Genomic DNA, 16999 nt, shown 5'->3' on the forward strand with positions numbered 1-16999 from the left:
CGAGGTGCAACGACCATGTACCATAATTTACCGAGATTCTAACAATCTTAGACATTATTTTACAAACAATCACATATCTCCGGCTTACCCATTCCATACTTTTGCAGTTTTTTTCTTTATGTCAAGAATTTGATGAAGCACGTTTCCATCATAGCTTCTCCTTCTTCCATCTAACAGTCACGATCGTATAGTCTAGCGAAAATAGAACATAATGAATGGTAGTTGTAGTCGAAACGTGCGCTGGGATCCGCGGTGTTCCACCAAATCCTTTTCTTTCTTGTCTCAGCTGAATCACACAGCCCAAGGAATCTGCACCTTGTGACATTTCACCAACCATGGGACCATCTCTCTTGCTGAATTAAACAATTATTTTCGAGCAAAAATCTCTCATCCGTCACGGCTTTTAAATAGCGCGGCTTCAAAATCGCATCGTTCCGGGAAAAGTAGACCGAGAGAAGAAATGGAACACCATGCCGGAGCTAGGAACATCCTATTGTTCATCACATGTTGTTCCGTCGCCAGCAGCTTCGGAACCGTCGATCGAGGAAATGACACCCAGGCCGGTCCTTCGAGTAATGTGGGAATCAACAGAGGTAGCTTTCCAGCCGGTTTCATATTCGGAGTCGCATCGAGCGCCTACCAGGTAAATGGATTCATAAGAGCCGGGTCACCATGTGTGTATGCGACCGTGTAGCCCTATCAATTTTGGCAGAAAGATCGGTCTGATAAACTCGATGTACTAGTCTTGTGGAAAAGTAGCAAATTAAGCTCTATACCGGTTTTGGCCTGTTTAGTGTGAAGGTGCAGCTGAAGAAGATGGCAAAGGGTTGAGTAATTGGGACATCTTCACCAGAATGTATCCAGGTCTCTCTCTCTCTCTGTGTCTCAAACCGACAAATTCACTCAACATTTTAGACCATCTGGGTTGAGGGTGAGGACTAGATTAATGGAGCTCTTATGCAAATCTTTGAGCACATCGTTGAGGTTGCAGAATTTATTTATTTATTTATTTTTTGTGGAGACTAATTATTTTATCTTTATTTGACCCAAAAAGAAAAATTTTTTCCCTTTGTTTTCTCATTTTGTGGTGATTATTATTATTATTATTATTTGGCGGATAATCTAAACTTTGACTATTAGTAAGATGCGGTGGACCGTGTGGGTTCACGACTCATTGTCTAATTGACCATGAGCATAATAGACCTATCTAAAAAATGAAAAAAAAGGCTCCGTTTCTTTTGCATAAAATAAATGTTTTGAATTTTTTTTTTCAAAAAATAATCGCATGTATTGTTCGAAATAATTACTCAAAGGAAGATATTTTGATTATTGATAACAATTCATGTCTATATATTTGCGTGAATGATAAAATTAATTTCCGATTGTAAAAGATGAAGAGCGCGACTAACTTTTTAACTGTCTAATCTCTCTCTCTCTCTCCATCCAAGGAGAGGCCTGATGATATTTTCTTGCCAGAGAAGATAACTGACAGAAGCACCGGAGATGTAGCTGATGAATTTTACTACAATTATAAGGTAATGAAACTTGCAAAAAAGCCAATTGTCTTAGTATTGCCAGGTCAAACTTCATCAAAAATTGAATGTGAAATAGGTAAACCTTGGTCATATGAAATGCTTCTCCAACTCTGTGAACCAGGTAAGATGAAAGTCAACGCTTGGTAGACTGACTAAATCTGATTTAGAAATGAAACATGGTAGTAATGAAATACTCATAATGTTGTCCGTATAATTCTCGCACGCTTGTCAATTTCTAAATTTACTAAATCAACCCTCGTTGGATTTCCTTTTCTTCTGGTATTAGCTTTAATACTAACTTCTAGAAATTCGTGGAACAGAAGGATATAGCTTTGTTGAAAGAGATCGGATTGGACTCCTTCAGATTTTCCATATCCTGGTCCAGAATTGCACCTTGTAAGTGTTCTTATTTGCAAGCCATGCGAAATATGGTATTATAATCATCACGATTTTATGCAGCTTCTCCCACGAAGTTTGGTTTTATAATCCCACCAAGTTTAACCTCCGAATAATTTAATTAGAAGCATTTAACTATTCAAATGCCAAATATAAATATTTATATGATTGTTTTTTTGTATAAGGACATCTCGAGTTTCTCGCCGTTGGCACTAAAGTGATTGTTTTTTCTCCGATTTGACTATTAAGTGATAAAAAAAAAATTGGCACCAAAGCGAGCGCCGCACACATATATTGGCACTTGAGTTGTCCTCTTTTTTTTTTTTTTTTCTAAAATTGTTTGCTAATTATGCATGTGGGTGAAATTCTTTGGATATTTTGTAGATGGGAAAATAAGCAGGGGGGTCAATCGGCGAGGCGTGGACTTCTACAACAATCTGATTGATGGGCTCCTAGAAAATGGTAAGGCGTGGAATTATAATAACACAAACTATCATATCCATATTATTAATATAGAAGCATGGTGCATGTAGATTTGACTTTCGGAAAATGGCTTTTGCTTTTGAAGTTTGGAGATCTTTCTCTAGAATATACATAAATTTATATTGGTTTTTCCTAAATCATGAATAAAAAGAAATTCAATATATGTGGCATCTTCGAGTACTCCCAAGTAACGAGCAAACATGTCGCGTGTTTAAACAAAAAATAAAAAATAAAGAAAATAGAAGGTGTCCCCGTAATTAATCTTTATTTTTATGTCCTTTTTTTCCATGTTAATTTGAGCAGGCATAAAGCCTTTCGTGACTTTGTTGCACTGGGACGTTCCGCAAGCTTTAGAAGACGAATACGGCGGGTTCTTAAGCCACATGATCATGTAGGATACATTTTCACCTTCAAAGAATATGAAGTCAAATTACTCATGATAAATTGGGAAAAAAACTATAGTTAGATGCACATTTTTTTTTTTTTTGCATTCAAATTAGATACAAAATTTTCTAATTCGATTGCACTTCCTAACCGTTGCTATATCAGTGACGACTTCGTCGCATACGTGAATTTCTGCTTTCAAGAATTCGGCGATAGAGTCAAGCGCTGGATAACTATCAACGAGCCCAATTTTTTTGCATATTACGGGTACGACGTTGGAGCTGCGGCGCCTGGCCGTTGCTCCAACTACGTCGGGAACTGCACGGCTGGGAACTCGGCGACGGAACCCTATATTGTGCTTCACAACATGCTTCTCTCTCACTCGGCGGCCGTAAAATCATACAGAGAGAACTATCAGGTTCTTACCATTGATTTTCATCCCTATCATCGGCAAAAAAGTAAGTTCTGAAGTGTGTGCAATTAATCTGATTTTGCATTTAATTTGGGGACTAGATCGAACAAGACGGAGAAATAGGGATCTCAATTCAAACCTACTGGATGACACCCAAGTTCGAGACGGAAATTAGCAGAGAGGCTGCCTCTAGAGCCCTTGACTTTTGCTTCGGATGGTAGGTTTTCGAAAGGTATTATATATGCATCTGTCGTAGTCGAAGGATTTGCTCACCGCTTTAGGTTTTGTCTATCTTTAAATTGAAATGAAGTTGCTTCTTCAAATTTTGTTTTTTTTTCGTTGGGTTATGCTATCTATATCTATAACTTAAAGGCGACTACCTTTTGGGCTTTGTGGTTACGAAGAACCCAGATATCATTGCAAATTGTGGTTGGTTTCGTATGTCTCCCAACAGAGCGAGCTACAACCCTCGAAAATTATTTTGTGTCGAGTGAAGGCCGACCCTCAAGCCCTCGAATTCCTACCAGATTATTTTTGCTTTCCCTACTAGAAGAGAAAGACTTACGAAAACCTAACTTCCAACTTTCTGTTAAGCCTTTTAAGGACATGCCCATGTCCCAGGATTATGATATTTATATCTATATCTAAAACTTCCAGGTCAATGTTGCCGGGTTACTTGCCCTTACCTCTGCACATATTTATTAAATTCGACTTACATTAAAAGATTTATTGTTGATACATAGAGTATGATGAAGATAATTTGACTTTCAATCATTGATGATAACATCACGACAGAAAGCATGTTGATGTGTGCATGGCCAGTTGTTATATGAGCTTTTGTAATAAATATTCAATGGCAATATGTCTATTTTTGTAATCTTTGGCTAGTTATTATTATAGTTAAGTACCAAACGTGGATGTAGGGCTGCCCATCCAGTGACCTATGGTGAGTACCCCGAGACGATGAGGAGGTATGTGGGGAGCAGATTGCCCAAATTTACGGCGGCACAATCGACTATGGTTAAAGGCTCTCTTGATTTCATGGCCATCAATTACTACACTGCCAGATATGTGGATGAATCGTCTTCATCGTCAACCAGTCTCAATATGAGCTACGGCACAGATTGTCACTGTAATATCACCGGTAAGCTTCCCCATTCGTACTCCTCTCTCTCTCTCTCTCTCGCGTTGGGACATTAGAGGAGTAATTCTCTCTTTTTATATGGCACGGCCAGCTGATGTGGACTTAAAAAAAAAATCAAAAAGAGTAAAGAAAAAAACAAAAAAAAATTATAAAAAATAAACAAATATCAAGGGAATTATATAAAAAAAATATCCAAGTCAGTGCCGGCCATGCCACTAAGACAACCGATCTCCACGTTGGCTATTTACAATCAAAATTGGCTTGATTGACTCAATTGACATAAAAACAAAAGTTTATAACTAAATTGGTGTAATTAAAAGGTTTAAGACTGAATTTGTATAAATACAACAAGTTTATGACTTTTTTTACATTTTTCCCCCTCGACAAGTCCTCTAAAAATTTTAACGGTCAGTGTGCCATTGCCATGTGATAATATCTTCAGATTTGATTAAAATAGTTAAATCGATGTGCTGAGTTTCCCACAAGGAAAAAAGGTACTCAGTTGCATATTTGGTAAAAAAAAAGTTCTAATACTCAATTTGCATTAAAGACAAGGCTTAGTACTAAGCTACACACTGATTGTAACATTAACTTCTAGCGAACTTTTTCCCATATACTTCCACTGTAGGTGAGCTTCCTTCTAAGAAATACTTATTGAATTGTTTTTCTTTCTTCCTTGTATTTTGCAGCTGAGAAAGACGGCGTTCCCATTGGTCAACCGGTACTCTCTATGAATCCCCAAGCACTGTGTTTGCTCTTTTTTTCTTTTGACATATACAGGTTCTTGATATATGCATGCTCTGTTCTGAATTATGTAGACAGCCCAAGATTGGCTATACATCTATCCGGAAGGACTTCGAGAGTTTGCGCTCTATGTGAAGACAAATTACAACGACCCAACAATTTACGTGACCGAAAATGGTAATGTAATAGACACAAATGTGCACACATACAAATCAAGATCATAATGCTTCACATCATTGACCAGTGAGTTTGTCTTTTGTAGGAATGGCTGAAGCAAATAATAAGTCATTGCCACTAGAAGATGCACTCAGAGATGGCTTGAAGATTGATTTCTTTCAGCTCCATCTGTCCTATCTCTTGAGAGCTATCAAGTGAGTTAACCATGATCAATCCAATTGCTACGTTTCGTGAGATTGTTCTACGAATTTTAAGTGAACATTTAAACGATTCGGTTGTGTTCGAGACTCAATAAAAGTGTGTTGTTATGATGTAAATGACAACAGGGAAGGAGCGAATGTGAAGGGATATTTCGCCTGGACTTTCCTTGATGACTTCGAGTGGGCCGAGGGTTACACGTTCCGGTTTGGTCTCACGTTCGTAGATTACGATGACGGGTTGAAGAGATATCTCAAGGACTCTGCCTTGTGGTTTAAAAGGTTCTTGAGCTTCCATACCAGAAGTGTGCCTCACGGTCTCTTCTCGTCCATGCACAGTGACGATGCCTAGGCCTGTAATGCGCTAATATCTTCGCAAGTGATGCAACTTCACGAAGAATGCTCGAAGACAGCATTAATCGACGTCGACCGGAGATACACATCATACTGTTTCAATTTATGTTTCCAAGATGCAGAGGCATTAAGAGCTTCTGCATATAAAACCTTGTGTTCATTTGAGAAATTGAAAAAGGCAGTTGACAATGTTCTGACGCAATTCTGCATGATATGTCATAGCTGTAGTAACTTATTAGAAATGGCACAAGATATGTCTTTTTGAGATAACTGAATTGATTCATCCATAGATTAATAGAAATGTTTATGACGTGTATGAGCTTCTTAATCCAAAAGATGGGGAGGCAAGTCCCATTTTCACTAAAAGACAAGCTTTGACTTTCTTCTCCTATAAAAGTCAGTTCACCAGATGCTGACTCGTGTTCATTTTCTTTGAAACTCACCACACACAAACTCTCTCTCTCTCTCTCTCTCTCTCTCGCTCTCTCTCTCTCTGTCTTAGATCTTGTCAGGGTCGGAGCTCCCATTGAGAACTTGCTAAGGTCTGGCCATGCGACACCGGACTGGAGGAAGCGCCTCCATATCCGCATGCTGATCTTCCGAATCCTGTAGCCATCAGCGGTTAAATGAAGAATGGTGATTGGCCAAAGCTTAGCATGCATTATTGAAGTGTGATTCATACTCGTCATCAATAAAAGAAAAGCGCAACACCGGCTCGAAATTTTGTCAGTGTGATAAGAGAGAGCCACCAACACAGAATAACAAGCCACCTCATCCATAGTGGCGATTGTTGAGATAATAACACGGAAATGTGAACGGATCTTGCAAATAAGTCAACACAAAATCACCAGAGAAATTATGAGGAACAATAAAGGACACCAGATAGTTACGTGATTTGGTCCGAATGTCAGTACCTACGTCCATGGGGAGAGCTAACAATATAATCTACTATAATCGGAGAATCAGAATTACAATCACTCATGTACTTGAGTGTTTCTCGCACCTAAATTACATCCAATACCCATAGTATTTAGCCTCAAGTAATTACTCTGTAATAGATCACGAGAATTACCTCTACCACTTAAACACTCATGTCTCCACGATGGAAACGCCTCAATTGGATGTAAGCTGTTGAGCAAAAATCCGTGTGTTCCCTTGCTCTTGTTCCCGCGACACCCACAAAACTCTCTGACTTATATTGCTTTATCGGTTCCACGGTCAAGCACTTCCCAGAGTCCTCTGTGACGACTTCAAAGAAGACGAAAAAGACCCTCAACTGTTCTCATCCTTTTTCTATCTTCTTTTAATGCGGCTGAAGCAAGACAAATTAAACCCTTCTCAACCCGTCAATAGCAGCGTCGCTTGCACACCAGTCAGAGGAGACAATCTCTTGGTTGATCGATCTTAGATACTTACATATTTGCCACCACTTTAAAGAAAATAGATAAAGTAACAAACCTTATCTTGGTTGGACTCCAACAGCATGACTCGGATAAGAATTCAGTCAAGAATTCCGATCCACGTCATCCAATTCGTATTGGGTCTTGTATATATAGGCTCAAAGTTGAGACATTAATTTAACATCTCCACCTTGGCTTGACGTTTGAGCCAAGTTATAGTGCTCATAATCCATGCTGCTTTCTCAACACCCCGACAAGCGCTCAACTATCACGGACGTCCATCAAGCTAAAGCAATGCTTGACCTTGTATAGAGGAATTAAGTCGGTCTATATATTTGCAGGATTCTCCACCGCAAGAAACTTCTTCTTAGTCACATCCTCTCTTGACATGTTACATTTGACGTAGAGATTCCGGTCACCAATGAACTTGATCCTTAATTGACATCTCCGATTTCTATCGAATATCCTACGTCAACATCACTAACCAAGTCATTAGACCACACCGCCTCTTCAACTTTTTCTGTTGTTATCATGTTTTTGGTCTCGGTTGTCAAAGAGACCATAATGTCTCCTAATGGAATGGCACTTTCCAACTCATGGCACAACCGACAAAAGTAATGGCATAACTGCTCATAAGTCAACTATCTTTCAGGTTCCCCGCGTGACCCGGGTTCACAAACCTAGTCACCGCCACACTACCTAAACTACATTCTCCAAAATATACCCCAACGTCCGTCGTCCATAATAAAATCGGGAGGATCCACTTCATAACATCATAATTTATACCTAGATTAATCGTATACATTTTTCTAATCGCATATAATAGATCAAGCCTAGTACTATCCATGGTATAATTCGGACAACTAACAATACTAGCATGTGAAGCATGGAACAATTGCTCCACCTCCATCCAAGTACACTGTGACATACTAGACAATTTATAATATGCAGCAAGCGAAGCACTTATAGAATTTCTTCTAGCAGTCTCTCTTTGTATCTCCATACCTAAAGCTGTCTTTATCGCACCTAAGTTATTTATTTTAATATCTACATACAAATGTCGTTCTATCTCACCCACTTCCGCCGACCACCTCGAGGCTTCATCAATCGTGACCTCGGACCAACTGTCAACTACTATGTAAACTAGCGATTCTGCATACTCCGTCATTTCTGTTGTACTTTGAACATCTCTAGGTTGTACCTGAAGCTCTAGCTATTTTTGGACACCATCCAGATCTTTCTCCCCAATTGATCCCTCACTCTTCTTTCGAAACAGAGCGGATTCGTCAAAGGTAACATCACTATCGAACATAAAATCGGGTGAATCTTCCTCAATGCACCACAACATGTTTCCCTTCACCCTATGTGTATAGCCTAAGAATATGCACTTCCTTGTCCTCTGCTCCGGTGCGCCATCACTCACATGAGCATAAGCGGGGCAACCAAACAATCTCAGTTTGGTGTAATTAGCAGGCTTATCCGACCATGTTTCCTCAAGAATTTTCTTATCAATTCTGGTCATGGTGATTTGTTCACTAACCAACAAGCAATATTAATCGCTTTAGCCCAAAAATCTTCATCTAATATAGCATTGGAGAGTAGAGAGCGAGCTTTCTCCAATATATTTCTATTCATACTGTGGTGTGTCGGTAATAGTGCAGTATCTCACCATGCCTTCTTCTATGCAAAACTAACTAAGCTCATCAGAATAAAATTCTAAATTTTTTCAGTTCTTATGCACATGATCTATCTACCCATCGACTTTTGAATCATCACCTTCCATGACTTGAACCGACTAAGCACCTCGCTTTTGTGCTTAAGAAGACAAATCCAGACTTCTCTTCAAACGTCATCAACTAAGGACAATACATACCTAGCAACTCCCTTGGATGGAACGTGAGAAGGTCCCCATTGTTGTTGGCTAGTAAATTCACCTAGAGGGGGGTGAATAGGTGATAACGTGCGAATTTAAGATTTTATTGCGAAATTCAAGTCACATGGTGTAAAACAGAAATCTCAAATGATCAAGCAATTCAATTGATGCTAGAAATGTAATAGGATTAATGCGTATTGTCCGTGTGCGGTTTAACTATCATAAAATATTTAGAAAGATCAGAGTAAGAGATAAGGAAAACTGCATAGAGGGATTATAGTGGTTCGGTTTTGGTTAAGCCTACGTCCACTTCTTCTGCTGACAAAGAATCGGTTGGATTCCACTATTAATCTGTGTAGAGGTTACAGATCGGTGATCTCCTTGACACGCAGGACTTCACCCTAGCGTTCAATATTCTTGTGTACACCTCTTCACAATTACAATGGATGGATCAAGAAGTGTGTTAAAAATGGAGTACACTCTATCTAGGAATTATGAACACTTTTCCCTCTTTACGCCGATCTCATTTCCCTTCATCTTCGAGATGTCTTTTATACTCTTCCGCCTTCAATCTAGTTGTTGCAAGGCATCTAGAAGAGATCTCTCCAAATCTACCCTTTTGGACGAGATGTTTGCAAAAAGAAGATCTCTTAGCCGTTGGGGATCGCCAAAGGAAAGTCTTCCCCGTTTGGATCAAATCGCCCATACAATTATGATCCCGAGTTTCCATAGATGGTTTCTTCCATTTAGAAAGTCTTGGTTTGTCTCCTTGATTCCGCATCCTTGATTGATCTTAGTCACTGAAAATCTACAAGAATGATCCAGCTCGATGCCGTCCGTTGATATGCATCAATTAAGCTCAATTTGAATTCATCTTGAAATTATGATTATTGCTAGTGAAGTATTTCTCTCGGAGCTTGAGCGTTATTCCAACGTTTGAGCTATCCCCACTCAACGTCCGAGCTCGAACCAACATCCGAGACTCTCAGAAACAACATCTGAGCTAAATCCTTTTGCTAGATTCAATCCTATGTATCCCCGCACCAAAGGATAATCTGCAAAACAAGTAAATCACTGGATTATCACAAAATACAAGAGTACTATGATTGTTTTGTCAACTTCAAAACCGTCTGGAGATTTTTCTCAACAATCTCCCCCTTTTTGATGATGACAAAACGATCTATTGTAGTAATGAAGAAATTGAGACTAGAAAAGAATGAACAACTTCAACAAAGTTACTCTAGTGATAATCTTGCTAAGTGATAATTTTGAAATTTCATTCCTTGTACTTTTAGCAAGAATAAGTTTTGAGAAAGAATTCATTTATATGCTATGATGAGTAATATTCAGAACTTGTGTTATCTCAATTGATAAGTTTGTATTCTAAGTGCATTGAGATATAAACAATTTCAAATACAAGCAAGTATGAAGATTATAACTTCTCAAATCATCATGCTTTGTTGGATGCTCATAACTTGTCATGATTAGTCAGAGCTTTCAAATATGTAAAAAATAGAACTTGTTCACCTGCTCCGTTTAAGAGAAGATGTTCCTTCTCGGATGATGTTTTTCAAAGTTCATGCTTTCCGCATAACAAGTTGAAATCCTGTATTTAAAGGATACTTGCTAGAATACACACGCATATATATAATAGATTGATCACACACAATCCATTCATACAATCATGAATATCATAACACCATCAAAACATTAATTTTCTCCCCCTTTTTGTCATCGGCAATAGGGAGTATCCTGCAAAGTCAGATTGTGATAAAACATTGCTCCCCCCGAATTCAATGCCTATTTAGGTCATTTATACAATGTACTCAAAACATACTAGCATTAAAAAATGAATCATCAAATCGGATGCTAGCATTCAAATTGTCAATCTTTCAATCAAAGAAGAATAGAGTGCGGAGTAAGATTCGGAGTACTGATCCAAACATCAAAGAAAATTTTCTTTTAAACATTAATCTTTTGGTGTTTGGTCCGGATGAGAAGATGTTGGGGCTTGAGCGTAAGTAGAGGCTTGGTCCGCAGGTAGTTGAACAAGGACAAACTTTTACAAGTGATTTAGCTTTAAATCCAGATCCTTCTTCAGAGTGAGGATCTTGTTGTCCAAGAAGCCCAGCTGAGATTCCGAATGATCATGGACAGTTCTTTGAATGTTTGCAACCTCGGGATCTACCTTTGTGCTTAGGCCTTCAACTTCGGAGCGCAGAGAGGACCAAAGGTCCGACCATTTTTGGTCCATTTCTTGTTGCCTCAGTGCTATTTTTCTAAGAAGATTCGAGGTCTTGTCTGTCTCATCCGTCCGAGTTCCTACATTTGTTGACTCCCCCTGAGTCCTTGCATGGTGCTCGGATGATGAAGCAGATCTGTTTAGGAGATTTACTATTTCAAGAGAGATTGGTTTCTATTTCACTTGCTCCCTCTCGGACATTTCTTCTTGTAGAAGTGGCCTTTCTGTCTCTGTTCCCTGTTCCGGAACAAATGATGTTTCTTCTCTTTCTTGAGCTCCTCCTGCTTTTGTGTCCTCTTTCTCCTTTTCCCGCTGTTCAAATTGAATGGCAGTCTCATCCTTATAAGTTGTTTGTACGATCGTTTGAATCAGGTTTTCTAGTTCCGAATCATCTGTAGCCGATTTGTCCGAGATATGCTCTTTTTCAATTCTATCAAGCAGTACCTTAGCAAGTTTTCTTCTTTTGCTAGAAGGTTTGGTTGATTTGTGAGCAATCATCTTGATCCTTCTCTTTCGAGTGGACTCGGAGGGTGGTTCTGAAGACTTGTTCTGGGAGGATTCAACGGCAGCCTCCTTCTGAGGAAGGTTTATGAGGATCACTTTCTTCTTTCTATCCCTCCAGCTTCTATTCTCAAATCGGTAACCCATCTTTGTGAGCATAGTCTCACCTATACTTCCCTGATGAAGCTCTATGGATCCGAGCTCCGGAGATACCATTATTCGCGTGTACTCAAAAATTTCGCTTATCGGAGAACCATAGGGCATGACCCTTGTTCTTCTTTCTTGCTCTCCTCGTATGCGGAAAGATTAAATGAGGCAGAGAGAAGGGTTGTCCATTTAGAATGGCCCGGATAAGCTTTGCCTCATATTTTGAGACATCTGTTTTTGAGGAACCCTTTGGTCTTAGGCGGTTGATAACTACCTTATGCGGTATAATAGTCCTAAGAGGAAAGTGATGATGCTTAACATGTGGCTTGTTGGCTCTTGGCAGGTCGGGGTTACCGGATAGGTTCTTGTAGACATCTTCATCCGAGATATGGATTTTGGTGAAGTTGAACAACTTAGTCTGAATAATATCTCGCATGTCTTCAGCACTCAGAATGATGTTCTGTCCCTGTAGGAGAACCGAATTGCATTTCTATCGATCATTGTGAAGTTTGAATAGAATTAGGTAGTCGGTTCAGTGTAAGTTGGTGTAGATAAGGAGCAGAAATTGTGAAGTTGCGGGTTTGTGAGATGATAAAGAATCTCGAGACCATTCCTTTCGAAAAAGTCTAAATCAATAGGTCTATTAGGCATGACTCCTCTAGCAAGTAATGCCTTGTAGCATTGTTCATGTTCTTTTGATCTGAACAATCATTCTGCCTCTTCTTCATCAGCCAAAAATTTCATGGGTACATACTTGAAAAAGGAATAAATCAATTCATCATCATCATCCCTTAGATGTTCGGACACAGAAATTTCTTCCTCTCTTACGTCCTTCTTTTGAGCACTTCCCTGCTCAATTTCCAGAGGTTCTCCAACCTTTTCTTTTCCTTTTCGGAAGGTGTTCTTCAAGTTCGTCCTACCCCGGTAGCTAATCTGATTTCTGTCCGAGTGAGCATCTCAGAAAATTTTTGCATTTCTCCCTCATTGAGGAATCCATTTATTTTAACAAAATCCAGAATATCAATTTCGGACCTACCGCCGATCCGCATTCCTTTAATAACATTCAACTGACCCCTAGCTAGCCTAATTCTTTTATCAACGGGAAGACTAGCATTTTCCTCAGGGGTACGGATTACCGTAGAAGAGATTCATTGCTGAATCTTCTTGCGTTTCTCCTCAGTTACTCCCGATGGTGAAATTTCTGTCATATGAGCGATTAGTCTTCGTGCTCGCTCATCGGCTTCGCTCGCCAAGGTGGTGAGTGCCGGTTCATCTCCGGATGTTCTTTGTCCAAGGCGCCCGGACCGGCGAGAACCAACCGGTGAAGATTTCTATGCCGAGGGATTTTTGGGTGCCATGAGGAATGAGATTCGTTGGGTAATCCCGATCGTAGAGCTCTGAAGGTTTTAGGGTTTTTTTTTTTTTGGATTTCATAAGTCGAGAGAGCGATTTTTGAGATTGAACGAATGGAGAAGGTTTAGGGTATATGAAGCGTTTTCTTAAAAGGGAATTCTTTTTAGTAAAGATTTTGAGAATATTTTCAACTCAATCAATCAAGGCAATCAAATATTCAATCGGAGCAATCAAGACAATCACATAATATTTGCCGAATATTTAGAAAGATTGTGTTGATGCGTACCTTATTAGTTGCCAAAAATAAAAACGACTTATGCGCCAAGATTTCGAACGATCAAATCTTTTGTCGTATTCGCTTAGAAGATGTTGTCTACGGACGATTTTCCACGTTCTGAGATCCGTAAGTTCCTTTAGAAGATGCTTTTCAAGCTTTGGAGCCGCTGAAGTTCTTCGGATGATAATTTCCAAGTTCCGAGGAAATTTCGCATGTCTAGATCTCGGCTCAAATAGGAATCATGGTAATACCCAACTCTTGTCTAATGTACTCAAATGTATTTTTATCGAGTGCCTTAGTGAATATGTCAGCTAATTGATGTTTAGAATGAACAAATTGAATGTTGACGTCACAGTTATGCACATGATCACGAATGATATGATGCTTAATTTCAATATGCTTAGCTCGTGAGTGCAGAACTGGATTCTTTGTGAGGTTGATGGCACTTGTGTTGTCACATTTGATTTCCACATTGTGAGCTTCAACACCAAATTCCTTCGGTTGTTGCTTCATCCATAGTATTTGAGCGCAACAGCTTCCTAGTGCAACATATTCAGCTTCTGCAGTTGATAGAGCTACGGTGTTCTGTTTCTTGGAGAACTAAGACACTAGCATTGATCCCATAAGTTGACATGTGCCTGAAGTACTTTTTCTATCCAACTTACAACCTGCAAGATCAGCATCCGAATAGCCATGTAATATAAGATCTGATGTTTTGGGATACCATAATCCTAGATTCGGATTAGTTCCTATGTACTTGATAATTCTTTTGACAGCAGACATATGAGATTCTTTAGGGTCAGATTGAAATCTTGCACACATGCATACACCGAATATAATATTAGGTCGAGATGTAGTAAGATATAACAAAGAACCAATCATGCTCCCGTATAGCTTTTGATCAACCTGTTTGCCTTGTTCATCCTTGTCTAATTTAGAAGAGGTAGACATAAGTGATTCTGTTTTCTTGCAATTGTTCTGACCAAACTTCTTCACTAGTTTCAAGGCATATTTTTCTTGATGTATGAATATGCCCTGATTAGTCCGATTTACTTGTAGCCCTAGGAAGAATTTAAGTTCACCCATCATGCTCATCTCGAACTCATTTCGCATGTTCTGAGAGAAGTTCTCACAAAGACATTGGTTAGATGAGCCAAAGATAATATTATCAACATATATCTAGATAAGTAGAATGTCTTTACCTTCCCTTCCGATAAAAAAGGTTGTATCGACTTTACCTTTTTCGAAACCTTTTTCGGTTAGAAAGTTACTTAACCTTTCATACCAAGCTCGAGGTGCTTGCTTCAGCCCGTAAAGAGCTTTCTTCGGTTTGTACACATGATCCGAATTCTTTGGATCTTCAAAACCTGGAGGTTGTTTGACATAAACTTTCTCCTTGATGTACCCATTTAGAAATGCGCTCTTAACATCCATCCGGTACAACTTGAAGTCATGATGGCAAGCGTAAGCAAGTAGCAATCTGATAGCTTCTAGTTTTGCCACTAGTGCATAGGTTTCATCATAATCAATCCATTCTTCCCGTGAGTAACCTTGTGCAACAAGTCTTGCTTTGTTCCTAACTACCTTTCCTTTGTCATCAAGCTTATTCCGAAAAACCCATTTGGTTCCAATGACAGGATGATTCTTTGGTTTGGGTACAAGTTCCCAAACTTCATTCGATCCGAATTGTTGTAGTTCTTGTTGCATAGCTTCAATCCAACTTTCATCTTCGAGAGCTTCTTCAATTCTTTTGGGTTCAACTTCAGAAACTAGAGCAAAGGTATTTATTGTATCCTTGAGTTTAGATCTAGTTCCGACTCCTTCATTTATATTCCCAATAACCCGATCTACGGGATGACTTGATCTGTATTTCCAGCTTCTATTTGATTTATCATGATCAGTTTCAATGGGGTCTTCATCATTTGATCCTTCGGATGATATGCCTTGCAAGGTGTTTTCCATGTTTTGAAACGTTTCGACTAGTTTTGCGTCTTCAGATGATGATTTTTCTTTTTCAGATGATGTGTTCTGAATTCCAGATCTTGTTGTTTCTTCAGAATCCATCGTCCGAGTAATCCGCTCTTCTTCAAATTTGACATTAATTGATTCTTCAACTGTCTGAAAATTCTTGTTGAAGACTCGGTATGCTTTACTAGTAGTGGAGTAATCCAAGAATACACATTCATTCGATCTTTCATCAAACTTACCGATCCTATCATTTGCATTCTTAAGAATATAACATTTACTACCAAACGTATGAAAATATGAAATGTTTGGTTTTCTTCTCTTACTGAGTTTATAGGGAGTTTTCTCGATCAATGGTTTGAGGAAAACACGATTGATTACATAACATACAAATAAACAACTTGATTTAAATAAGATGGAGCTTTACTTTCAATTAAAAAAGTTCGTGCCATTTCTTGCAAAGATCTATTTTTCCTTTCAACAACTCCATTTTGTTGAGGAGTATAAGGAGAAGAAAATTTGTGTTGAAAACCATTTTGATCACAGAATTCAGCAAAGTAATTATTTTCAAATTCTCCTCCGTGATCAGTTTTGATACTAGTAATTGAATAACCTTTTTCATTTTGAACTTTTCTAGAAAAGGTTTTAAAGAATGAGAATGCATCACTCTTGTGAGTAAGAAAGAATACCTAAGTGAATCTTGTATAATCATCCACGATAACAGGACAATATTTTTTACCTCCAATACTCTGTGTTTGAGTGGGTCCGAAGATATCCATGTGCAATAGTTACAGAGCATGAGTAGTGATGACTTTATTTATGGGTTTGTAAGAATTTCTTACTTGCTTTCCGAGTGTGCATGCTTCGCAAAGTTTTGCCTTTTCAAATCTGGCATTTGGAAGTCCTCTCACTAGCTTCTTTTTGGAGAGCTTGCTTATTTGCTTGAAGCTTATATGTCCCAGCTTTCTGTGCCATAGTTCTGGATTGTCTTTAACTGATATAAGACATTTTTCATCTTCAGATGATGTATCCAAAAGGTACATGTTCCCATTTCTTCGTCCGATAAATGAAGACTTGTCGTTTTGGCTTGTACCTGAGCACTTATTTTTCGCAAAAGAAACTTTGTATCCAATATTGCATAATTGGCTAATACTAACAAGATTGAAATTCAAACCCTTGACTAATGAAACATCTTTGATGAGTAGATTGCCAATCTTCACAGTTCCTTTGCCAATAATCGTTCCTTTGTTGTTGCCTCCAAAGGACACGTTTCCTCCATCAAATTTTTCGAGATTAATGAACATGGACGAGTCACCGGTCATATGTCTAGAGCACCCGCTATCAAGATACCATTTGTTTCTCCTTTTGTTTGGTACCCGCAATGATAAAAGATTATCACTTTTTCTTTGGTACCC

At 38.8% G+C, this 16999-nt stretch overlaps 1 protein-coding gene across 2 annotated transcripts; it reads left to right on the forward strand.

Moving 5' to 3' along the window:
• The first annotated feature begins 321 nt into the window (after nt 1-321).
• Nucleotides 322-6025, forward strand: LOC115754652 (beta-glucosidase 17-like). Of its 2 annotated transcripts, none has more exons than XM_030693745.2 (13): nt 322-643; nt 795-864; nt 1477-1535; nt 1856-1931; nt 2316-2393; nt 2718-2805; nt 2964-3216; nt 3312-3427; nt 4134-4354; nt 5044-5075; nt 5173-5275; nt 5361-5469; nt 5602-6025. In XM_030693745.2, exons 1-13 carry the CDS (start codon nt 461-463, stop codon nt 5822-5824), a joined length of 1611 nt encoding a protein of 536 aa, XP_030549605.2. In that variant the 5' UTR covers nt 322-460; the 3' UTR covers nt 5825-6025. The 2 variants fall into 2 exon arrangements, with proteins under 2 accessions (XP_030549605.2, XP_048140107.1); XM_048284150.1 differs by having other exon boundaries at nt 528-643; nt 744-864.
• Nucleotides 6026-16999: the final 10974 nt, after the last annotated feature.

The sequence above is a fragment of the Rhodamnia argentea genome, chromosome 1 (assembly GCF_020921035.1).
Source record: "Rhodamnia argentea isolate NSW1041297 chromosome 1, ASM2092103v1, whole genome shotgun sequence".
NCBI classification, from domain to species: Eukaryota; Viridiplantae; Streptophyta; class Magnoliopsida; order Myrtales; family Myrtaceae; genus Rhodamnia; species Rhodamnia argentea.

Bases quoted from the DNA above. Each gene is read 5' to 3' on its own strand.
- LOC115754652 (XM_030693745.2), top strand. From the start codon at position 461: ATGGAACACCATGCCGGAGCTAGGAACATCCTATTGTTCATCACATGT. The intron at 2,394-2,717 runs GTAAGGCGTGGA...TAATTTGAGCAG, and splicing joins TGATGGGCTCCTAGAAAATG to GCATAAAGCCTTTCGTGACT. The intron at 4,355-5,043 runs GTAAGCTTCCCC...TGTATTTTGCAG, and splicing joins TTGTCACTGTAATATCACCG to CTGAGAAAGACGGCGTTCCC.